The sequence below is a fragment of the Drosophila novamexicana genome, unplaced genomic scaffold (genome assembly GCF_003285875.2).
Source record: "Drosophila novamexicana strain 15010-1031.04,08,12 unplaced genomic scaffold, DnovRS2.1 tig00000462-arrow-pilon, whole genome shotgun sequence".
Classification (NCBI taxonomy): Eukaryota; Metazoa; Arthropoda; class Insecta; order Diptera; family Drosophilidae; genus Drosophila; species Drosophila novamexicana.
In genome coordinates, this window is record NW_020824806.1 from 1304348 (window position 1) to 1326933 (window position 22586).

General features: G+C 46.9%; 6 protein-coding genes across 9 annotated transcripts; 2 read left to right on the forward strand and 4 right to left on the reverse strand.

Moving 5' to 3' along the window:
• Nucleotides 1-278: 278 nt before the first annotated feature.
• Nucleotides 279-3281, reverse strand: LOC115760907 (probable peroxisomal acyl-coenzyme A oxidase 1). Its single transcript, XM_030702477.1, has 8 exons — nt 3063-3281; nt 2485-2647; nt 2137-2429; nt 1671-2076; nt 1098-1604; nt 940-1045; nt 716-871; nt 279-658 (listed from the first exon to the last, which is right to left on the reverse strand). The coding sequence occupies exons 1-8, from the start codon at nt 3202-3204 to the stop codon at nt 398-400; spliced, it is 2034 nt and encodes a 677-aa protein (XP_030558337.1). The 5' UTR covers nt 3205-3281; the 3' UTR covers nt 279-397.
• Nucleotides 3282-3447: 166 nt separating this feature from the next.
• On the reverse strand, nt 3448-7099 carry LOC115760608 (probable peroxisomal acyl-coenzyme A oxidase 1). 2 transcript variants are annotated; one of them, XM_030702053.1, is made up of 7 exons: nt 7036-7099; nt 5553-5715; nt 5202-5494; nt 4741-5146; nt 4174-4680; nt 4006-4111; nt 3448-3946 (listed from the first exon to the last, which is right to left on the reverse strand). In XM_030702053.1, exons 2-7 carry the CDS (start codon nt 5705-5707, stop codon nt 3530-3532), a joined length of 1884 nt encoding a protein of 627 aa, XP_030557913.1. In that variant the 5' UTR covers nt 5708-5715; nt 7036-7099; the 3' UTR covers nt 3448-3529. The 2 variants fall into 2 exon arrangements, with proteins under 2 accessions (XP_030557913.1, XP_030557912.1); XM_030702052.1 differs by lacking the exon at nt 7036-7099 and adding an exon at nt 6001-6210.
• Nucleotides 5652-9712, reverse strand: LOC115760609 (probable peroxisomal acyl-coenzyme A oxidase 1). 2 transcript variants are annotated; one of them, XM_030702054.1, is made up of 7 exons: nt 9072-9231; nt 8721-9013; nt 8260-8665; nt 7693-8199; nt 7525-7630; nt 7036-7465; nt 5652-5715 (listed from the first exon to the last, which is right to left on the reverse strand). In XM_030702054.1, exons 1-6 carry the CDS (start codon nt 9224-9226, stop codon nt 7049-7051), a joined length of 1884 nt encoding a protein of 627 aa, XP_030557914.1. In that variant the 5' UTR covers nt 9227-9231; the 3' UTR covers nt 5652-5715; nt 7036-7048. The 2 variants fall into 2 exon arrangements, with proteins under 2 accessions (XP_030557914.1, XP_030557915.1); XM_030702055.1 differs by lacking the exon at nt 5652-5715 and adding an exon at nt 9558-9712 and having other exon boundaries at nt 6992-7465; nt 9072-9234.
• LOC115760607 (probable peroxisomal acyl-coenzyme A oxidase 1) lies at nt 5703-13001 on the reverse strand. Of its 2 annotated transcripts, XM_030702051.1 has the most exons (9): nt 12796-13001; nt 12202-12364; nt 11851-12143; nt 11383-11788; nt 10820-11326; nt 10652-10757; nt 10438-10593; nt 10106-10379; nt 5703-5715 (listed from the first exon to the last, which is right to left on the reverse strand). In XM_030702051.1, exons 1-8 carry the CDS (start codon nt 12932-12934, stop codon nt 10119-10121), a joined length of 2031 nt encoding a protein of 676 aa, XP_030557911.1. In that variant the 5' UTR covers nt 12935-13001; the 3' UTR covers nt 5703-5715; nt 10106-10118. The 2 variants fall into 2 exon arrangements, with proteins under 2 accessions (XP_030557911.1, XP_030557910.1); XM_030702050.1 differs by lacking the exon at nt 5703-5715 and having other exon boundaries at nt 9452-10379.
• A 272-nt stretch (nt 13002-13273) lies between these two features.
• LOC115760688 (selenocysteine-specific elongation factor) lies at nt 13274-15107 on the forward strand. The gene is made up of 2 exons (XM_030702155.1): nt 13274-13758; nt 13816-15107. The coding sequence occupies exons 1-2, from the start codon at nt 13500-13502 to the stop codon at nt 15105-15107; spliced, it is 1551 nt and encodes a 516-aa protein (XP_030558015.1). The 5' UTR covers nt 13274-13499.
• Nucleotides 15108-15260: 153 nt separating this feature from the next.
• Nucleotides 15261-16222, forward strand: LOC115760865 (TM2 domain-containing protein CG10795). The gene is made up of 3 exons (XM_030702419.1): nt 15261-15608; nt 15668-15870; nt 15931-16222. The coding sequence occupies exons 1-3, from the start codon at nt 15349-15351 to the stop codon at nt 16014-16016; spliced, it is 549 nt and encodes a 182-aa protein (XP_030558279.1). The 5' UTR covers nt 15261-15348; the 3' UTR covers nt 16017-16222.
• The last annotated feature ends 6364 nt before the right edge of the window (nt 16223-22586 follow it).

Sequence of the window (22586 nt, forward strand, 5' to 3'; positions counted from 1 at the left end):
AATATTATAAGTTTACCTGAGAATGCCTGTATTCCTAATGTTTATCCTATTCCCTCGATGTTGATTATGAATTTGAAGATGTAAAGATGAATGCGAAGATGTGAAGATGCATGTAAAAATGTAAGCATGTATGTGAAGATGTCAAGATGAATGTGAATATGTTAAGATGAAATCGAAGATGTAAAGATGAACGTTGAATGTGAAGATATAAAGATGCATGATGTAAATTAGAGTGTGAATTAGGATGAATGTGTTGTAAGTTGTTTCAACTATTCAAATCCGTATCGATGCTCAGTCATCGAATTCGTATATTTTAGTTAAGTTCTTTTAAATGCATCTTTTAACAGTGGAAAAGGGGTCTTTGGGCCTTGTTCACCCATCCTTGACATGTCGCCATTTACAAATTGGCCTTCATCAAGGGCTTCAGGTAGGTTTCAAATGACTTTTGCACGGGCTTCTGGTTCATGGTGCTGCGCTTGGCCGCATCAAAGAGTCGTGGATAGACATTGCCGTCGTAGCTGCCCAGCACAGAGTTAAGAACGCGATCATGGAAGTCGAAGCCATCACAGATGGCCACCGCATCCGGGCGGAATTTCTCCAGCGACAGCTCTAAGCGTTTCTGCAGAGATCTCAGATCCTCATCGGTCAGATTGACGAACTAAATATGGAATTTCATGATTAGCCAGCTTTAGGGGAAGTGCTGCAAATAGCTTACTCTCAAGATCTCGCTCAAATTGTTGAGCACAGTCTGCACCAGAAACAGTTCCACCACATTTTCCAGTACCTTGTTTAAAGCGGGCGAGCGTTTCTGTGCCTTGGGTCCTGTAATTTGCGCGATAAACGTTTCACACACAAACTGGCGGCCGTGGAGCTAGGAAGTATAATTGATATGGATTAGTTGTGTGAAAAGATACAGAGAGCTTCACATTTGAAACTTACCTCGGCGGCGCGTGTCAGTTCGATGCCCGTGTTGTTGGTGGCCACAGCCTGCGACTGGCCAGCGGCAATGCGCTCCGACAAGTTCTCAAAGGCGATGCGGGTCTTACTGTAAATACAAATGTTAATCTTGCTCCAGCAAACGTAGTTCACACACTTACTGGGCGGCCGTGTACTGCAGCGCCTGGACAATGCACTGCCAGGAGCCAGTCCACTTGGGAAACTGTTTCAGGCGCATGGATGACTCGAAGTAGGCATACGAAGACGAGGGCGTCTGGCCCTGCTTATAGCTGGCCCAGGCCTTCACCAGAGCGCGTCCAATCTGTAGCAGCAGCACCGTGTTCTCGCCCTCGTAGGTGTACGCAGCGACCGCATTGCCATAGATGTTGCTCAGATTGGCCGCAATGTGATAGCCATGACCGCCCGTGGAGAGACGCAGACGCTCAATGCCCGCACAGCCGTCGGTGGTGCAGAGGACCTTCAGAGCGCACGAGAGGATGTGCATGTCGGGCAGCCGATCGAATTTGCCATTGTTGGCATCCAGCACAGTCTGATCGTACAGCTCCCACATGTGCTCCGCAGCCAGGTGATAGGCCATGCCGGTGGCTATCTCGGGAAACAGTTTCAGGCGCTGCGTCACATGATCTATGATCTGCGGTTCGGGCTGACTGTACGGACAAAACAGGAGATAGTCAGATATAGTCGAACCAATTGCGATTTTCATAGATACTCACTCCGGCTCAATAGGACTCTGGCGACGCACGGCGGAGTAGCGTGTGGCTATAGTGGCCGCCTGCAAGAGCAGCGTGGAGTTCAAGTTGACAATCAGGCAGCGTGTGAAGACCATGGTCAGATAGGTAACCTTCGAGGCGGGGCTGGCGGTGAAGGTGCCGTCGCGGTCCACCTTGGCGTACTTCATTAACATGTTGGTGCGTGGAATACGCACGTTCTTCAGGCCCAGAAAGCCCTGGTTGACCGCAGCCATGCCCAGTTTCTTGCCGATCTCACCAATATCAATGCCCGGCAGCGGCATATGCGTCTCCGGATCACGCAGCGGCACAATAAACATTTGCACGCCCTTGTGCTTGCCGGCGATGTACAGCTGGGCAACCACCATGGCGTGGTTGGCCGTGTGACCCACTGCGAAGATGCATTAATATTAATATTTATTAGGGTACTTCATGGATGCAAAGCACTTACTGCCGCCGGGCCACCACTTGTAGGCCTCCAGGTTGGGCGTGTTGAGCACAAATTCGCCAGCTCTGGGATCATAGTCAGCGCGCGTCTCGATACCACGCACATTGGTGCCATGGGCCAGTTCGGTTTGTGCATAGGTGCCAATTATATTGCAGTTCTCGGCCAAGCTGCCCCATTTCTCCACCTGTTCGGGTGTGCCTTGACCCTTGATCACGTCCACGAACATGGTAATGTGCGTGGCCAGCGGATGATTGGCGGGAAACAGGCCATGGGCGTGCACCGAATAAAGGCAGCCACTGTAAAAGCGTAGGTAAAGAATTACAGGGTATACAATAGTTGTGTATAACTTACGGCCAAATGTCTTTGCCGCCAGGGTTCAGTTTCTCCTGCAAAGCCTTCAGCTTGGGCGCTGCCTCGGCTACCTTCTTCACAGTCGAGTTGTAGAGATCCTCGTGGGACATATACTCATGGTTAATGCCATAACCATCCTCCAGATCGCTGAACACGGCCTGCTCTAAAGATATAAAAGGTACAAAAGTTAATACACTTTCACTATCTGGCTTCACTATCTGGTCCCACTCTTGCACGAAGCAAAGTCTGATTCGGTGCGGCCTTTTACACTTTGGCTTGTTGTTAATCGAAAAGTGCAATCGAAAAGGTAAACACAAATCGCACTGATAAAAGCGCCAATCAACACAAATGAATTCATAAAACAAAGAACTTATTAGAAGCTTATCAGCCACGCGTTTTGTACACGTGAAAGCAGTAGATATTTGATATAATCTCATGGACTTTGCCGGCACTGCGAGTCGCTTGTCCAAGCATTTGTTTAACAAACCGTTAACTTGCCAAGCAGCTGGTCACGTATGTATTTGTCGTAATAGAGAGCAAGAGAGAGGGAGAGAGAGAGAGTATTGCGCTTCACTTACCGATTACCCGTTTGGTCTTTAGTTTATCAGCTCCGCCTTGCCACCAGGCGGCGAATTCATCAACATTAAAAGTGGCCGCTGAGCGCTCCTTTTGCAGATCAGGATTTACAGTGGTTGGTATTAAATTCTTAATTTGCGACATTTTACAGTTACAATTTCACAACACGCGCAAAACAAAACAAATTAAAAGCCGATCGATGTTGTCGCTCAGAGCCACAAAACCCAACTGAGCAATGTGCGCACAGAGCATCGAAGAGGAAAAAGCTTTTGGGGGCAAAGTGCAAAGCAACAACTCGAAAAGCTTTACGCGCATTGCACGCGCTGAGAGCGCGTCAAAGAGAGCGCAACTAGAGAGTAAAAAAGCGCCAATATTAAATGTTATCTTTTAAGAAACTGTTTACAAAGCAATTAAGAGGTTAATATGTACAAGAAGAGATAGCATTAACTGACGAATAAAAGAAGAGCGTTTATATGTTGGACTTCATAAATGGACCCAGGTGCTCGTGGAAGCTCTTTGGCACCGACTTCTGGTTCATGGGCGCCTTTAAGGCCGCATCGAAGATCCGCTCGTAGGCATTGCCATCAAAGGAGCCCAAAGTGGAATTCAATTGCTCATCGCAAAAGTCGAAGCCATCCACAATGGTCACCGCCTCCGGCCGCAGTTTGGTCAGTGCCGTTTCCAGACGTGCCTGCAGCTGGCAGAGATCCGCGTCCGTCAAGTGGACAACTCGCAAAATATTGCTCATATTCTTCAGAGTGATATTGACCAGGTACAGCTCCAGCAGTTGCTCCAGCACGCGGTTCAGTGCAGACGAACGCGCTTTGGACTTTGGCCCGGTTATCTCCGAGAGGAAAGAGTTAAGCACAAAGGCGCGACTATGCAGCTAAAGAAAACAAGAATATATACTCTTCAGAATGCTGAGAATAGGTGATAATTACGTACCTCAGCTGCCTGGGCTAATTCTATGCCCGTGTGGTTGGAGGCCACCTCCTCGGACTCGCCGTTGGCCAAACGCTTCGATAGACTGTTGAAGGCGATGCGTGTCTTGCTGTGGAACACAAACAACGATAGGTTATCTCTTGGGATTAGCTTCGTATTTGCACAACTCACTTGGCGGCAGCGAACTGCATCGCCTTCACCATGTTCTCCCAGCTGCCTGTCCAGGCACCGAATTCGGGATTCCGCTGCACGTCCGCCAAGTAGCTGGCGGTGGGGGCCAAAGGAGCGCCGCTTTGTGCCGCACGCCAGGACTTCATCAGGAAGCGACCGATCTGGAGCAGGAGCACCGTGTTCTCGCCCTCGTAGGTGCACGCGGCGGTTGCACTCGCATAAAGATTGGCCAAATTGGCCGACGCCAGATAACCATGACCACCACATGCCAGACGCAGTCGCTCGATTCCCTCAGTGGAATCACTGGAGGAAATCACCTTCAAGGCGCACGAGAGTGCGTGCAGCTCCGGCAGACGCTCGTATTTGCCCTGGTCTATGTCCTTGGTGGTCACATTGAATAGATCCCAGAGGTAGCCGGAGGCCAGGTGAAATGCCACGCTGGCTGCTATTTCCGGGAACACTTTCAGCTGCTGTGTAACGTGATCTATGATCTGGGGTTCGGGTAATCTGCAAGACAGGAGTTCCGTTAGTTATACATGTAACTGGATTAGGCACAGAATGTGGTACTTGGGATCGATGGGACTCTGTCGGCGCACGGCGGAGTAGCGAGTGGCAATAGTTGCTCCAATGGCCAGAAGCAGAGCCGCGTTGCGGGCAATGACGCAGCGCGTGGAGACCATTGCAAAGTAGGCGAGAGCATCCACAGGACTCCTTACGTAGCTGCCATCCCGAAGCACCTGTGCGTGGCGCATCATCATGCGGCTGCGTGGAATGCGCACGTTCTTCATGCCCAAGAAGCCGTTGTTGACGCCCAGGAAGCCCATCTTCTTGCCAATCTCGCCGATGTGTACGCCCGGCCTTGGCTCGAAAGTGTCTTCCTCGCGCACCTGCACGTAGAACAAGTGGGGTCCCTTCAGCTCGCCATCGATATACAGCTGCGCCATGACCAGGCTATAGTTGGAACTGTGACCCACTGAAAGAAGAGCAGGATTAGACATTGAGAAAGCACCACTTTAGATAGTACTCACAGCCGCCGGGCCACCATTTGTAGGAGGAAATGGTGGGCGTGTTGAGGACAAACTCATCCGTATCGCGATCGAAGTCGGCGCGTGTCTCCAGGCCACGCAGATAGGTTCCATGACCCAGTTCCGTCTGGGCATAGGCAGCGGTTACTTCGAAGCGTTCCAGGCGCTTGCCAAACTCCTCGTACTGCTCGGGTGTGCACTGTGCCTTTAAGGCTTTCACTACCATTACGTACATCACGCCAAAGGGATTGCCAGCCAGGTGCAGGCCCCACATTTCCGGCTCTTCAAAGAGAGTGCTGCAGCAAAATGAGAGAAATTAAAAGAGAATTTACACATAAGAAAACTTTTACTCACGGCCAGTATTCGTTGCCTCCAGGATTTCGCTCCGACTGCAGCTGGCGCAGCTTTTTCGCCACGTTGATGCTGCTTTTGACGGCGAATTCACACATATCCTCATGCGACTTGTAATACAGCTGGGCGTACTCAGCGCGATCAATGTCCTTATACATATACTCTTCTACAAAGTAAGAGAGAAAGAAAAAGAGAGAGAGAAGGTGAAAAAAGTGCACAGTCAGCATTAGTTGTAATCTTAAATGTGCACCGAAAGGAGACAATACTTTTTTTATATGTTCCTGGACCTAATCAGAGCGAATCACAGTCAATATTTAATAATGCTTCAAAGGCCACTGGCAGATTATGTATAAGATTCAATATACGTTAGATTCATTTGTTAAACTCAAGCTTTGTGTACAGAAGAGCAACAGCCACATATTTTACCAAAGCTTTTTTCATATAAACTTACTGACGCTTCTCTTAAAGTTTAGTTTATCTGCGCCGCCCGCCCACCAGGCCGCAAATTCTTCGCTGCTGAAGCTGGCCGCATCGCGTTCCTTTTGCAGATCAGGATTAACTGTATTAGGAATTACGCTTTTTGACGACATATTTAGTGAAGGGTATAAGAAATAACTTTCGGTTTTCTTTGCACAAACTTTGCTTTAAATAGCAACCACTCGCCACCTGCTGCGGATCACAACTGACGATTCTTGCAAAAAATTTGAACTTTTATGTGAAACTCAACCAAACTTTGGAATCTGTCTCTCTCTCTCTTTCTGGCTCTCTGACTGATAAGAGAGACTGAGAGTTGGGCTCATGTCATAATTATTTGAGCAACAGCTTTGCAGTCAAAGAGCTTTTAAGATTAAACAACAGCACGTGCATTCCCATACATATGTACGTATGCATATGTGTGTATGTATATAGAGATGCGTATGTTACGAATCTGTTCGCTTGTTCTATTGGGGTAGGTTGCGTTTGCTGTTGCTCTACACATTGCCGCCACCTAGCGTTATTGCAATGCAACTGTGTTTGTTGACAATTCATTCAAAATCAAATCAATCAAATAAACTTAAATAAAAACGAGAAAGAAAGGCTATCTTCGGCACGCCGAAGATATAATACCCTCGCAGACTCAACTTTCATAATGCTCATTGTGCTTTGCCCGCATCAAAGAAGCAAAAGGAAAATAGTTAATGCTGAGTATGGTTAAGATATCTTATCTTAAGATATCAACTTAATTTTCGACCGATCGTTCCTATGGCAGCTATATGATATAGAGGTCCGAGCCAGCTGGCTCCGACTATGTACTAAGTGCAACAGAAAAAGACAACTCTGCAAAGTTTCAAAAAGATAGCTCTAAAACTGACAGACGGACAGATGGACAGACGGACATGGCTATATCGACTCGGCTGTTGATACTGATTAAGACTATATATAATTTATGGGGTCGCAGATGTCTCCTCTGCAAGGGTATAACAAAATTAAAAAGAAATAAATATACCTAATTTTAAATATTATATGTTCGATTTCATAAATGGACCCAGGTGCTCGTGGAAGCTCTTTGGCACCGACTTTCGGTTCATGGGCGACTTCAAGGCTGCATCGAAGATCCGCTCGTAGGCATTCCCATCGAAGGAGCCCAAAGTGGAACTCAATTCCCCATCGCAAAAGTCGAAGCCATCCACAATGGACACCGCCTCGGGGCGCAGTTCGGTCAGCGCCGTCTCCAGACGTGCCTGCAGCTGGCAGAGATCCGCGTCCGTCAAGTGGACAACTCGCAAAATATTACTCATATTCTTCAGAGTGATATTGACCAGGTACAGCTCCAGTAGTTGCTCCAGCACGCGGTTCAGTGCAGACGAACGCGCTTTGGACTTTGGCCCGGTTATCTCCGAGAGGAAAGAGTGGAGCACAAAGGCGCGACTATGCAGCTAAAGAAAACAAGAATATATACTCTTCAGAATGCTGAGAATAGGTGATAATTACGTACCTCAGCTGCCTGGGCTAATTCTATGCCCGTGTGGTTGGAGGCCACCTCCTCGGACTCGCCGTTGGCCAAACGCTTCGATAGACTGTTGAAGGCGATGCGTGTCTTGCTGTGGAACACAAACAACGATAGGTTATCTCTTGGGATTAGCTTCGTATTTGCACAACTCACTTGGCGGCAGCGAACTGCATCGCCTTCACCATGTTCTCCCAGCTGCCTGTCCAGGCACCGAATTCGGGATTCCGCTGCACGTCCGCCAAGTAGCTGGCGGTGGGGGCCAAAGGAGCGCCGCTTTGTGCCGCACGCCAGGACTTCATCAGGAAGCGACCGATCTGGAGCAGGAGCACCGTGTTCTCGCCCTCGTAGGTGCACGCGGCGGTTGCACTCGCATAAAGGTCGGCCAAATTGGCTGAGGCTAGATAACCATGACCACCACACGCCAGACGCAGTCGCTCGATTCCCTCGGCGGAATCACTGGAGGAAATCACCTTCAAGGAGCACGAGAGTGCGTGCAGCTCCGGCAGACGCTCGTATTTGCCCTGGTCTATGTCCTTGGTAGTCAGATTGAATAGATCCCAGAGGTGGTCGGAGGCCAGGTGAAATGCCACGCTGGCTGCTATTTCCGGGAACACTTTCAGCTGCTGTGTAACGTGATCTATGATCTGGGGTTCGGGTAATCTGCAAGACAGGAGATCCATTAGTTATACATGTAACTGGATTAGGCACAGAATGTGGTACTTGGGATCGATGGGACTCTGTCGGCGCACGGCGGAGTAACGAGTGGCAATGGTGGCGGAAATGGTCAGAAGCACAGCCACTTTGCGGGAAATTATGCAACGCGTGGAGACCATTGCAAAATATGCGAGAGCATCCACAGGGCTCTTTACGTAGCTGCCATCCCGAAGCACCTGTGCGTGGCGCATCATCATGCGGCTGCGTGGAATGCGCACGTTCTTCATTCCCAAGAAGCCGTTGTTGACGCCCAGGAAACCCATCTTCTTGCCAATCTCGCCGATGTGTACGCCCGGCCTTGGCTCGAAAGTGTCTTCCTCGCGCACCTGCACGTAGAACAAGTGGGGTCCCTTCAGCTCGCCATCGATATACAGCTGCGCCATGACCAGGCTATAGTTGGAACTGTGACCCACTGAAAGAAGAGCAGGATTAGACATTGAGAAAGCACCACTTTAGATAGTACTCACAGCCGCCGGGCCACCATTTGTAGGAGGAAATGGTGGGCGTGTTGAGGACAAACTCATCCGTATCGCGATCGAAGTCGGCGCGTGTCTCCAGGCCACGCAGATAGGTTCCATGACCCAGTTCCGTCTGGGCATAGGCGGCAGTCACTTCGAAGCGTTCTACACGTTTTCCAAACTCCTCGTACTGCTCGGGTGTGCACTGTGCCTTTAAGGCTTTCACTACCATTACGTACATCACGCCAAAGGGATTGCCAGCCAGGTGCAGGCCCCACATTTCCGGCTCTTCAAAGAGAGTGCTGCAGCAAAATGAGAGAAATTAAAAGAGAATTTACACATAAGAAAACTTTTACTCACGGCCAGTATTCGTTGCCTCCAGGATTTCGCTCCGACTGCAGCTGGCGCAGCTTTTTCGCCACGTTGATGCTGCTTTTGACGGCGAATTCACACATATCCTCATGCGACTTGTAATACAGCTGGGCGTACTCAGCGCGATCAATGTCCGTATACATATACTCTTCTACAAAGAGAAAGAGAGAGAGAGAAAGTGAGGAAAGTTCACAAAATCAGCATTAGCTGTAATCTTAAATGTGTACAGGAAGGAGACAAATCTTTTTTTTTTATAAGTCTAGACCTTATCAGTTCGAATCAGACCGGAGGGGCAGTGTCTGCACCTAAGACCGGATACCTGAGATAACGGTTATCGTTGAATTTATTTATCGTGAATATTTAATAGAGATTCAAAGGGCACAAGCAGGTTATATATAAGATTCAGTATGGCTTACGATGGATTTGTTTACATTAAGCTTTGCGTAAGGAATGGCTTAGTTCACATAAACTTACTGACGCTTCTCTTAAATTTTAGTTTATCTGCACCGCCCGCCCACCAGGCCGCAAATTCTTCGCTGCTGAAGCTGGCCGCATCGCGTTCCTTTTGCAGATCAGGATTAACTGTACTAGGAATTACGCTTTTTGACGACATATTTAAACAAGGATATAAAAAATAACTTTTGTTTTTCTTTTCACAAATTTTGCAACCACTCGCCACCTGCTGCGGATCACAACTGACGTATCTGGCAAACAATTTGAACTTATATGTGAAATTCAACCAAACTTTGGAATCTCCCCCTCTCTTTCTTTCTGGCTCTCTTGATAATAAGAGAGTCTTGCTGATAAGAGAGTCTAAGTTGGGCTAGTTATGCGTATGTTATGAATCTGATCGCTTGCTCTTTTGGGGTAGGTTGCGTGTGCTGTTGCTCTACACAGTGCCGCCACCTAGCGTTATTGAAATGCAGCTGTGATTGTTGACAATTCATTCAAAATAAAAACTGTTAGGCACGATCAATAAAATAAACTTAAATAAAAACCAAATTAAAAAGAAAGATATATACCTAATTTTAAATATTAGATGTTTGATTTCATAAATGGACCCAAATGCTCGTGAAAGCTTTTTGGAACCGGTTTTCGGTTCATGGGCGACTTCAAAGCCGCATCGAAGACCCGCTCAAGGACATTGCCATCAAAGAAGCCCAAAGTGGAATTCAATTGTTCATCGCCAAAATCGAATCCATCCACAATGGCCACCACATCGGGTCGCAACTTGGTCAGCGCCGCCTCCAACCGTGCCTGCAGCTGGGTCAGATGGACATCCGTCAAGCTGGCAACCTGTAAAACAAACGAAAATGAAGCTATCTTCGAAAGGAGCAAGGAGATTGGAACTCACTCTGAGTATATCGCTCATGTGTTTAAGCGTAACATTGACCAGGTACAGCTCCAGCAGTTGCTCCAGCACGCGGTTAAGAGCGGAGGTTCGTGTCTTGGACTTTGGCCCAGTTACCTCGGTCAGGAAATTGTGGAATACAAAGGCTCGAGCATGAAACTATACAAAAATATCAGAAATAAGTCACTGAGATTGCCAAGATTAATTGGAAGGGTACCTCAGCTGCCTGGGTGAGCTCTATGCCCGTGTGACTGGCGGCTACCTTCTCCGATTCGCCCTTATCCATGCGATTGCATAGACTCCTAAGGGCCAGACACGTTTTGCTAATGAATACAAAAAATAAAATGTTCACATAGAAGATTGGGTAATCGCTCCCACAACTCACTTGGCGGCAGCCAGCTGCATCGCATTCACCATATTCGCCCAGCTGCCTGTCCAGACTTTGAGTTCGGGATTTTGCTGCATGCCAGCCAAGTAGCTGGCGGTGGGCGCAAGAGGAGCACCGTTTTCTGCCGCTCTCCAGGATTTTATCAGGAAGCGACTAACCTGGAGCAGCAGCACCGTGTTCTCGCCCTCGTAGGTGCACGCGGCAACTGTATTCGCATATAGGTTGCCCAAATTGGATGAGGCAAGGTAGCCAAGACCACCGCAGGCCAGACGCAGTCGCTCAATGCCCGCAGCGGAGTCGTTGGAGCTCATCACCTTCAAGGCACACGAGAGAGCGTGCAGCTCGGGCAGACGCTCGTATTTGCCCAGGTCTATGTCGCTGGAGGTCATATTGAACAGATCCCAGAGGTAGTCGTAGGCCAGTCGAAGGGCCAAGCTAGTGGCTATTTCCGGGAACACTTTCAGCTGCTGTGTAACGTGATCTATGATCTGCGGCTCGCCTGATCTGGAATGCAGTAATTGGGTATATTTGCAAGTAGACATGGATTTGGGTTGTGGTACCTGGGATCGATGGGACTTTGTCGACGCACCGCCGAGAATCGAGTGGCAATGGTGGCCGCCGTGGCCAGCGACAAGGCCGTGTTGCGGGCCACAATGCAACGTGTGGCCAGCATTGCAAAGTAGGTGAGTGAATCCACTGGGCTCTTTACGTAGCTGCCATCGCGATGCACCTGGGCGTGGCGCATTAGCATACGGGTGCGTGGGATGCGCACGTTCTTCATGCCCAGGAAACCATTGTTGACGCCCAGGAAGCCCATTTTCTTGCCCAGCTCGCCAATGTGTATGCCTGGCCTGGGCTCGTGTGTGTCCTCCTCACGCACCTGCACGTAGAACAGATGAAGTCCCTTGATCTGATCATCGATATACAGCTGCGCCATGACCATTGCATAGTTGGAACAGTGACCCACTGCAAGAACATTAGGATTAGAGGTTTAACAAACATATTAACCCGCTTCAAATTGCACTCACAGCCGCCGGGCCACCACTTGTAGGATGCAATGGTCGGCGTATTCAGGACAAACTCATCCGTGGCACGATCGTAATCGGCGCGTGTCTCCAGGCCACGCAAATGGCTGCTGTGGCCCAGCTCCGTCTGGGCATAGGCGGCGGTCACTTCGAAGCGTTCCACACGTGCGCCAAACTCCTCGTACTGCTCGGGTGTGCACTGAGTCCTCAAGGCACGCAGCACGACTATAAACATCACGTGGAAAGGATTGCCCGCCAGGTGCAGGCCCCATATTTCCGGCTCCTCAAAGAGAGTGCTGCAGCATATTAAGAGAGATTAAGATAAAATTAACATATGAGTAAACATTTACTTACGGCCAATATTCGTTGCCGCCGGGATTTCGCTCCGACTGCAGCTGGCGCAGCTTTTTCGCCACGTTAATGCTGCTTTTGACGGCGAATTCACAAATATCCTCATGCGACATGTAAAACACTTGAGCGTACTCATCATAGTCGAAATCCTTGTACATGTACTCTCCTGTGAAAGAGAATAGTTGTGAGTTGATGGTGCAAGAGAAAATTTCCTTATATTTCTATAACTGTAAAAACTAACCAAGAGAGAGATCGTCTGAAGATATGTATATGTAGGTATATGGGAAAATGGTTCAAGTTCAAGACTTATTTGATTTATTCAAAGTCAAAGTTTACGAGCATGGAGAATGGCAAAGAAATTAGTTTTCGATCATACTTCGGGTTTATAGCATTTCGGCATCTATGTAGTCAAATATTTGAAAACAATTTGAGTATTCTCAGCATCCTCCTTTGTATCCAAAGCAAGATTATCATCATATCATATCCGATTGTACTTAAAGCCTTTGCAATTAGTCTGCGCTGGGATTGAATTTAACATGCTTTTGCTTCGGCTTTGAGCAATTCCCTTAATATAACATAGATAGAACCTTAACTTACTGACGCTTCTACTGAACTTGAGTTTCTCTGCCCCGCCGGCCCACCAGATCGCAAATTCTTCGCTGCTGAAACTGGCTCCGTCTCGTTCCTTTTGCAGATCGGGATTCACGGTTTTAGGTATATTGCTTTTTGATGACATTTTAAGGATTCACTTCCAATAGGCCTTCCAATAGGTACAACCGCTCGACACCAGCTGTCGATCAGAACTGAACTTGCGGCGAAGTGAATTCAACTTAAATGCAAAATTGCACAGATTTGTTTCTCTCTTATACGCTTCATCCATGGAGTTGAGTGCGATAAAGTCTTATACTCAATGTATAAGTCCGAGCAGTCTGAGCTTTGTGCTCAAAATGGTTTAAAATATTAACACATGCATGCACACATTTGTATTAATACTTCATTGAGGTAGGTTGCGCTTTATGTTAATAAACAAAATGCGCAGTTTTAATAAATTCCACTTGTTTTCCTTAATCACTTTCCCAATTCATTTTTATGTTTAGATTATTAAGTATATATTGCATGCAGCAGCTTGCTATTAATATTATTTACCGTTGCACTGCATACGCCATCTGGCGATAATTTCCTGTAGCGCACCGCACACGTAATCTATCGATATGTGCGCGCTGACCCAGACACGAGTCAACTTGCATGAAACAACATACGATTGTGACGTGCGTGGGACTTACCTGTCTCATTTGTAAACAATGGCAACAAACTTCAATGTCGGGATCCTGGGGCATGTGGACAGCGGCAAAACAACATTGGCGCGTGCGTTGAGCTCCATATCCAGCACGGCGGCCTTTGACAAGAATCCGCAGTCTGTGGAACGTGGAATAACACTCGATTTGGGCTTTAGTGCACTTGTCTTGGAATCCCCCGCTGAGCAGAACGATGGACAACAAATGCAGTTCACATTCGTGGACTGTCCAGGACATGCATCCCTCATACGCACCATCATTGGAGGTGGGTGGTGAGCAGTTGCCGGCACGAGATTAGAGCTGAAGCATCTCATGTTTGCAGGCGCACAGATCATCGACCTGATGCTGCTCGTGGTGGACGCACAGAAGGGCCTGCAAACGCAGACGGCGGAGTGTCTGGTCATTGGCGAGCTGCTCGACAAGAAGCTGCTGGTGGTCATCAACAAAATCGACGCGCTGCCGCCGGAACAGCGCGCAGCCAAGCTGGAGAAGCTGCGCAGCAGGCTGCGCAAGACACTGGCGGGCACAAGCTTCGGCGACCAGGTGCCCATCTACAGCGTGTCCGCGCTGGAGGGCACAAACATCGAGGAGCTGCGTGCCGGCCTGAGCGCCGCCTACCAGATGCCGCAGCGCCAAGTGGATGCACCGCTGCTGATGTATGTGGACCATTGCTTTGCCATCAGGGGCCAGGGCACCGTCTGCACGGGCACGCTGCTCCAGGGATGCGTCGCCGTCAACGAGAATGTGGAGCTGCCGCTGCTGGGCGAACGGCGCAAGGTCAAGTCCATACAGATGTTCCGACAGCCGGTGCAGAGCGCCCGGGCTGGCGATCGCATTGGACTCTGTGTGACCCAATTCAATGCCAAGCTGATGGAACGCGGCATCGTTGCCCAGCCGGGCTATCTGAGATCCGTTTACGCCGTGTGCGTGCGAGTCCAGCCAATACGCTACTACAAGCAGGGGATCCGCTCGAGGAGCAAGGTGCACATCAGCGTGGGCCACGACACGGTCATGGCCAGCCTCACGCTGTTCCGGGACGAGGCCGCCTGCCCGGACTTTGACTGCAGCAGGGAATACGCGTACGTGGAGCAACTGCTGCCGGCGGAGTCAACCTCCAGCGATTGTTGCTTTGCGCTGCTGCAGTTCGAGACGCCCGTGCTGAGCACATTGGGCGGCACGCTGATTGCCTCCAAGCTGGACATGGATGTGCACAGCAGCAGCTGCCGCCTGGCCTTCTGGGGTCGCATCGCCTGGCAGACGCACAGCGTCAACTATCAGAGCGAGGAGCTGCCCCAGCTGCGCGTATTCAAGCGCAAGGAGAAGCAGGGCCATGTGCAGCGTGTGGTCAGCGACAACGAGATCATCGTACAGAATCTCTTCAAGAAGGAAGCCAATCGCGACATGTACGTGGGCAAGCGGGTGCAGCTCTCCACGGGCGAAACGGGCTGCATTGAGCGCACTTTCGGACAGACTTCCAAGGTGTGCATTGTGTTCCGTGATGGCATATCGAGTGCGACATTAGATCAACTCAAATCGGAGCATGCCAAGGAGGTGCGCGTGTTGTTGAATTGCAAGAAATATATATTTAATAAACAGGCGGGACTGTTTCAATAAGAACAAATTAGTTTTTATTTCACAAGTTATTTTGGCGCATTTTACGCTAGCGCCATCTGTTGAAAATGTATCTAAACGGTCTGCCAGTATGTCGTTTTGCAACACTCTATTTATCGACCGACCACCGCAAAGTAAAAACAAGAAGAAGAGCGAACACAAACAAAACAAAAGTTCTATGCAAAATTATAAGCGTAGTTGCTTAAACATTGCAATACCATAGATATATATACAAAAATTCAAAATGTTGTGGTGCATATTGTCGCTGCTGCTGCTCTTCAGTGTGGCAGAAACAGAACCCGTCACTGTGGACTGCAGCGAGCTGCTAATGGGGCAATTTATGTGCCCCGATCCCGCCAAGAATCACATAGATCCCAAGACACAGCAGCTGCGCGGCTGCACCAAGCAGAACCGAGCGCGCGTCTGGTGCATAGCGGCCAATGAGATCAACTGCACCGAAACGGGCAACTCCACCTTCACGCGGGAGATGCCCTGCAAGTGGACGTAAGTAGGAACATCTTCCAATTGCTTGCCGGCTAAAGTTTGATTTGTTTTTACTGCAGCAATGGCTACCACTTGGACACAACCTTATTGCTGTCGGTGTTCCTGGGCATGTTCGGTGTGGATCGTTTCTATTTGGGCTATCCAGGCATCGGTCTGCTCAAGCTGTGCACGCTGGGCGGCATGTTTCTGGGCCAGCTGATAGACATAATACTGATTGCGCTACAGGTGGTTGGACCTGCAGATGGATCTGCCTACGTTATACGTATGTGTACACAAATAGTTGCCAAGATTGTACATTCGATTTATCTTACTTCTCTTTCAGCTTACTATGGAGCTGGGATCAGCATTGTGCGCAGCGATAATACGACGTATCGCTATTGCAATCAACTTTATTGCATGCAGCAATGAAATTAGGGAATGCTGGTTTAGCTATGCCAGAGCCTTTGGTCATAGCTGAAGATCAGCCTAAACTAAGCAACGACTGTTGAACTAGAATATATTTACCAATTGTAGTTATAAATCTAGACTATTAGCTTCAAGAATTGTTGTATTTTTAACTAAACATAAGTTTACAAATGTAATAGAAACATGTATATATAAACAAATTGTTGGCAAAAGCAACGCTAAACTTAAACCTGAATTGTGCTGGCAACTTTCAATAATGTCGCTGATGATGATTTGGGGATAGCAACAAGCGGCAAGGACAACAAAAATAATTGGGCAAACTTGTACTTTGATCGCTTTCAACATGAAGAGCTTAGTCGACAACGACTCACTGACGCAGACTCCGTGCAGACTGGCTGTAATCAACGCAGATGGCGGCGACTGTGGCCCGGGATAGGGGCAAAGCGAGCTGCGAGTCGCGATTGCGATTGCGCATGCTGTATGTACGTTCTGTGGGCCTTTCATCTGATTGGCATTTCCGAAATAATCAGCAACATTGCATCGACAACGGCACGAAATGAAGAAAACAGAAAAACAACAACAACAAGATGCCTGAAAATGCGTCGCTTGTTCGATTTAATTGCCATGGCCAATGTTTGGGGTCGCGTGTAATTCAATGCCTTTTAATTAGGCACTCAATTAAGGCAGATTCGCGACTTCAGAAAGCAAAAGCAAGACCAAAATATGTTCAATGAAAGCAAAAAAAAAAAAAAAAAGAAACAAATAAATAAAATAAACAGCATCGCATGCAAAATGTATGTATGCCACAGTTACAGTTGCCGAGTCAGTGGCTGTCAAACTGTAGCATATTGCTCATACGCACGGTGGGTGGCTTATTGTGGCTTATTGTGGCTATTGTGCTAACAATCATGTGTTGTTTACTTACACAGCCACGCCCATACTCCCGCCCGCTCCCTCTATCTCTCTCTCTCTCTCCCACTCCTTCTGTCTGCTCCACTCTCCAGTTGCCCAGCAGCCCCTTCTGTCTGCGTCTCAGCATGTGTCCAGTTTCAATTAGCCAACTTGACAGCCAGTTGCAAGTCTGTTGTTATATGTGGCTATTAGCTGTGACTATTGTTGTGTTTGTTGTCGTTGTTGTTGTCGTACATCTATGTAATTACAGCATGAGACTATTGCCGCCTGTGTAAACAAGAGGCGCTTTGATCTCCGTCTGACAGGCAGACGCAGTAGTGGGTACTTTTCGCCGAGCTGGGAGTAGCTAGCGGTTGCCTTTGTTGGGACAAGTGCTCGGCTCCAATCTAATAATGGTATCGTTTACTGCAGTATCTTTTGTATTTTGTATTTTTTGTTTTTTTTTGCAACTGCAGGCAAATGAACTTTGCCAATGGCCATTAGAAATTTGAGCAGCTTGTTTGCAGGTTTCTTCTACTGCTTCTTTTTTTTCTGCGCTGTCTGCGGCGGCGGCGACCTTATGGAAAATGCCCAAGAGCTACGCACTTGGTGCCGCGAGAACTATGCGTCGTATTTGTATTTGGTGGGTGTTTTGTGCCTATTTGCCTTAAGATTAGGCTCGAGCCTAACCTGAGGCCGGCCGCAGCTGTATTTCAGCTAAAAATATAAAATATAAAACGCAAGCAGACAACACACAAATTGCTAAGCACACACACCTCTGCCAGCTACAAAGTTAAGCCCGGCAAATAATGGCAAATTGCAAATATTTACAATTATGAAAATAGCATCGAAAAACTGTTTTATATATAGACACGAAGAGCCAGAAGATTGGAGAGCGCTGGCTCCACCATAAAAGACGCAATCACAACGAAACCAAAACCAAGAAGGGGCTAGGGGTTGGCATTCGGGTTAGGGGGCTGGGGGTTGGTGGGGTTGGCGTACTACTTGTGCTATTTGCATAGCGCTTAGAAGCTCAACGGCTAATTACGCTCAAGTGGCGTGGAAAATTGTGGCTCGCCTGGTCGAGGCAGGCGAAACGCCCCCCTTTATGGCCGGCCCGGCTACGGGCTGCCAATGACGTTTATGCCAAATTGCTTTTAAAATTGTTTACAATAACACACACACACACACACGCACACATAGCTAAAACAGATAGCAAAATGAACTCTATACAAATACAAGTAATTTAATGAAGCGCAATTATTGAATTTTCAAAAGTAAATCATAGACTGCGTCAGGGCTTGCCACATGATGCCGAACCACAAGCATGTGGTTGCATGCGAGGCAGCGGCATTTGCAAATTGTTAGCTGGCTGCAAGTTCTCTTTTGGTAGTCTCATAAATAATGGCAACCGCTTGTGACAAAATGTGCGCCTGGGAAAACCAAAAGCCAACTGGCAGCTGGCAACTGGCAACTGCATTCGTGATAACTGCTAAGTTTTCCATGCGCCGAAGTCTGGCTTGGCCCGGCCTGGTCTGGTCTGGGTCTATGCCTATGTCTACCTAATCTTATACAATGAGTGCATAAATCATCTCTTGCTGCCTGGCCCCCAACCGCATCCACCCCCCTCTACCCTTACCTTCCTTGTGACTGCATTTTCCATGGCATTTGATTACGTTGCCGACGCTTTTCCTCAGCTTCAGCTGCAGCTCTCAAGTCTCAAGTCTCAGCTCTCAGCATAAATGTCAAATGCTCGCCAATTTGATTTGGCGTTTGGCTAAGTATAAATTATGCCCAGGCCAAACACCTGCCTACCCCTCTACCCCTTGCCACTGGCTCAGTCAAAAGTTGTCTTTAATTTGCGTTTAAGCCAACAATTTAGCAACTTAAGTGTTATTATCGCATTTGAAACAAATGCCATAAAAGATTTGTGGCTTTTGAACAAGTGCGGCTAAGTGCTAGTCGCTGTATTTAACTGTAAATACAGTTGCTGCTGTTGTTGTTGTTGTTGTGATTGTAATGCATGTGCTGTTGCATTTAGTTAATGCATGATTTCAAATGTTATGCGACTTGTAAATGGCATTTACAATTTGTTTGGTCCAAGTCATTCGAGAAAAGTCACAGCAACATTTTCCTTGAGCTTAACACAACTGTTTATATTTTTAATATTACTAATTATTTACTTACCACTTCGTGAATCTTCTTTCTCCAGGGATCTGCAAGAAAGGAAAAGAAAACAAGTTTAATAATGAAAGTCTATTTGGCTTGTAAGAAACTAGGCTCTGCATACAAATGCACGCCTAAACAATTTGGGAATTATAAGTGAATGTCATGTGCATGTTAAACTAGCATACTTCACGTGACACACTTTCTGGTACTTGAATCTTATCTGTGAGCATAAGGAATAAAATTTCTTTATAGATAAACTTCAATTGCCTTTACATATTTTGCGTTCCATTCATAAAAGTGCCGCAGTTATCTCCGCTGATGATTATTTTTTGGTTAGGTATTTCCTATGGTATTTCCCTTTGCCAACGCAATATCGGAGCAAAGAAAACAATGTTTGTGGCATATTAAAATGCCAGTTGACAAATTCTAATTTGCAGCGCAGAATTCTGAGAAGCGCATGTAATTGAGAATTGAGATAACATTATTAGCTCGGTTTGTTTAAGGGCGGGCACGGGGACGGGGCCAAATGAGCCATTCACCTGTGCCTCAGCACCTGTTAACAAGGTGTTCATTTGCACTCTGCGGAATGCGCACAATTGTTGAAAATTATATTTCAATTGCTGCAAAATATCGGGCAATTCGAGCAGCAGCCAAAATTAAAGGAAAATAAATACTAGGGCTTAAATAACCAAAGAACAGCAATTAAATTTTAAACAAAATATTATATTTTTGTAAGGTATGTCGATGGCGAGCTAATGCATGTTTAGTCTGAGTAAAATAATGCCAAAATGCTTTTGATAAAGAGGCACATATTAAATGAAATATTATCGGGGTTTCTTAAATAAAATAAATCACGATTTTGTAACAATAATTAAAGTGCAAGCTGAGAACAATAAAGGGATCGAATAGGACTTTTATGGTTTAACTGAAAAAAGGCTACTTGGAATTTATTATTATTATAAGGTAACAATAGTTAAGGATGAGCCTTTTAATTTGGTTTAAGATTCGAACTAAAAAACTGACAGAGATAGACAAGACAATCAATTAAATAATGTAGTTAATATTAAGTTATTTTTCTTGTCTAAGGATAGATGGGAATAAAAAAACAAACCACAGCAACTTCAAATGATCTATTGAATCATATAAAGTATAATCTCAAATGATATACTATTTAATATAATATAGCTATAAGGAAAACTGAAGATATGCCCAACGGAATGGTAGCACACTATGGCCAATACTCGTTACTATGGCATCCTCAGTTCAACTTGACCCCAAACCAATTGCTGAGCACCAGTTAACGGTTCGAGCCCCCCAAACAGATGAAAAACCAATCCGCAGCGTCTGTTGCTGTTAACAACAACGGCAACAACAACAAGTAGAAGAGCAACAACAACAAGGGCTGGACTTCGGGTACGACTCGTTTTTCGGGGCTCGTGTCGCTGCTCTCGGTTCGTGTTTCACAGCTGCGGCTCTCCCGAGTCGCGGCATTCGTTGCCTGCGATTCGGACGGCGCTGGGCCGTTCAGTTCTCGTTTAACAGCGCCGGCGAACGGTCAGAGAGTTGCGGAAAAGCGCTGAGCCGAGTGGAACTGAGCTAAGAAAATTGCCTGCGCAGCCAGGAAAAGTTTGCCAGGTTGTTGGGAAAAAAATTCGCGCGCGTTTCTACGTCGCATGTCGCTGATCGCTTGACAAAAGGAAAATTTATTATACAAAAAAAAAAAAAACATATAAAATTTAATTATACTACAAAAACAGCATAATTACAAAGCTCGTAAATCATTTATTTATATATAAATACATATATATATATACATATATAGAGGGAGAGAACTGAACCCCCCGCGCTGCCTGCAACAGCTTGATCTAAGCTTTGTTATCGCGCGATTTTTGTGTGTGAAACAACAAATATTTAATAAAAGTATAAAAGCATATTTAAATATGAATATAAACGAAATGTTTTGAAATACGCCTTAAGGTAATCGATAAAAGGAAAATAAACATAAGAACAAATTGGCGCGCAATTGGCAATTGCATATGCGCTGCGGCTGGCGTTGCGTTTTACATAAATTGCATTCGTATTTGCATTTGCAATTTGAATTAAGGCAAAAACAATAAACAAACACGAACAAATAATAGACAATAAATTAGTTAAAGCTAAGCTCTGCTGAGCGCACGGCCAAGTTCATCTGCGGCACAACGTGGCGTATGCGTAATCTGTAATTTTACACATCCTGCGGAAATAGCGCGCTGTGACTTTTGAGTGTGCCCGCGCGCGCGTTTGCGTGTGTGTGTGTGTGTGCGTGAGTGTGTGTGTGTGTGTGTGTGGCACGTGGCGCGAAAGCTATTAATTATTTGCCAAAAAGGAAAGAACGGAAAAATTGAAATGAAAAGCGTGCACGCTGCGTGTATTTTGAGTGCTGCCCATTGATGTTCTTCTTCTCATTGCCGATGTTGTTGTTGCTGTTGCGCCTTAAGAAGCAAACAAATTGAAATAAGAGGCCAAACAGACACTGGACAGACACCCGTTGAGCCGTTGAGCAGCCGCACAAAGCAATTGAAAAATGCGATTCATATCGACAACAATAACAACAGCAAAAAAGAGCAACAACTAGTAGACAACGACTCCGCCTCCAGCAGCACCTCATCCACCAACATCTCCGCCCGTTCTTGCTGCTAGTGCTGCTGCTGCTGCTGCTGCTGCTCCTCGGTCCGGCAACATGTCAAGCATAATTAATTTTCGATTCTGCCTGGGCCGCCGCCAATTTCAACCCGTCTCCAGCTCCGTTGCCGTCAATATTGCCATCGCCGCCGCCTCAGCCTCAGCCTCAGCCTCAACCGCCGCCACCTCGTCTACGTTCCTGCAATTGTACTGAAAGTCAAGTCGATTGCCTCCCGCCAACGCCGCCGCGCCGCCAGCTGGAAGTCGATTCAACGGGTAAACTTTGCCTCTTTACTTTTCTTTTGTAATTAATCTTTTTTGTTTTTGTTTTTGTTATTATTGTGCTGCTTGAGTTGTTGTTTGTGTTGTTGTTATTGCCTGACAATAAGTACGTGTAGCGCGCGATTTTGTTTTATTATAATGAGAACATATAAACGTTTTGCTATCTGCCTGCCGCGTGCGCCCATCCCCGCCCATACCTCCGCCGGCTGCCTCTTTGGTTGTTTCAACATTTTGCGAAAATTGTTTAATTGTTTGAATACTATTATCACATTTTACGAGAGAGCGAGAGAGAGAGTGAGGGAGACAAATTGAGTGGGAGAGTGAGAAGGAGAAGGGCAGGCAACGATTCTCGGCGTGTTTATGAAGGCTTCTCTTACGTACGGCCTATCTCCGTACGCCCCTTCTCCCTCCCACTCTGCGTTCAGTTAAAGAATTTATGAATGTACGTCGTGTATTCAATTGTGAAACGAATCGAATTTGAATCAAAGCAGCTCAAATTATTATTCAAACATATGTTTGCCTCTTACCTACTGTAGCAATTAAGAAATCTGCATAGCCTTTTGTACGCAC

Coding starts and splice junctions, on each gene's coding strand:
- LOC115760907 (XM_030702477.1), bottom strand. CDS start 3,204: ATGTCGCAAATTAAGAATTTAATACCAACCACTGTAAATCCTGATCTG. Junction 1,605..1,670: donor CAGAGTCCTATTGAGCCGGA/GTGAGTATCTAT, acceptor TTGTCCGTACAG/TCAGCCCGAACCGCAGATCA. Junction 872..939: donor AACTGACACGCGCCGCCGAG/GTAAGTTTCAAA, acceptor TATACTTCCTAG/CTCCACGGCCGCCAGTTTGT.
- LOC115760607 (XM_030702051.1), bottom strand. CDS start 12,934: ATGTCATCAAAAAGCAATATACCTAAAACCGTGAATCCCGATCTGCAA. Junction 12,144..12,201: donor GGCGGCAACGAATATTGGCC/GTAAGTAAATGT, acceptor AATATGCTGCAG/CACTCTCTTTGAGGAGCCGG. Junction 11,789..11,850: donor CAAGTGGTGGCCCGGCGGCT/GTGAGTGCAATT, acceptor ATGTTCTTGCAG/TGGGTCACTGTTCCAACTAT.
- LOC115760609 (XM_030702055.1), bottom strand. CDS start 9,696: ATGTCGTCAAAAAGCGTAATTCCTAGTACAGTTAATCCTGATCTGCAA. Junction 9,235..9,557: donor AAAATTTAAGAGAAGCGTCA/GTAAGTTTATGT, acceptor TTCTCTTTGTAG/AAGAGTATATGTATACGGAC. Junction 9,014..9,071: donor GGAGGCAACGAATACTGGCC/GTGAGTAAAAGT, acceptor ATTTTGCTGCAG/CACTCTCTTTGAAGAGCCGG.
- LOC115760865 (XM_030702419.1), top strand. CDS start 15,349: ATGTTGTGGTGCATATTGTCGCTGCTGCTGCTCTTCAGTGTGGCAGAA. Junction 15,609..15,667: donor GAGATGCCCTGCAAGTGGAC/GTAAGTAGGAAC, acceptor TTTTTACTGCAG/CAATGGCTACCACTTGGACA. Junction 15,871..15,930: donor TGGATCTGCCTACGTTATAC/GTATGTGTACAC, acceptor CTTCTCTTTCAG/CTTACTATGGAGCTGGGATC.
- LOC115760688 (XM_030702155.1), top strand. CDS start 13,500: ATGGCAACAAACTTCAATGTCGGGATCCTGGGGCATGTGGACAGCGGC. Junction 13,759..13,815: donor CATACGCACCATCATTGGAG/GTGGGTGGTGAG, acceptor TCATGTTTGCAG/GCGCACAGATCATCGACCTG.
- LOC115760608 (XM_030702052.1), bottom strand. CDS start 6,139: ATGTCGTCAAAAAGCGTAATTCCTAATACAGTTAATCCTGATCTGCAA. Junction 4,681..4,740: donor CAGAGTCCCATCGATCCCAA/GTACCACATTCT, acceptor CCTGTCTTGCAG/ATTACCCGAACCCCAGATCA. Junction 4,112..4,173: donor ATGCAGTTCGCTGCCGCCAA/GTGAGTTGTGCA, acceptor TGTGTTCCACAG/CAAGACACGCATCGCCTTCA.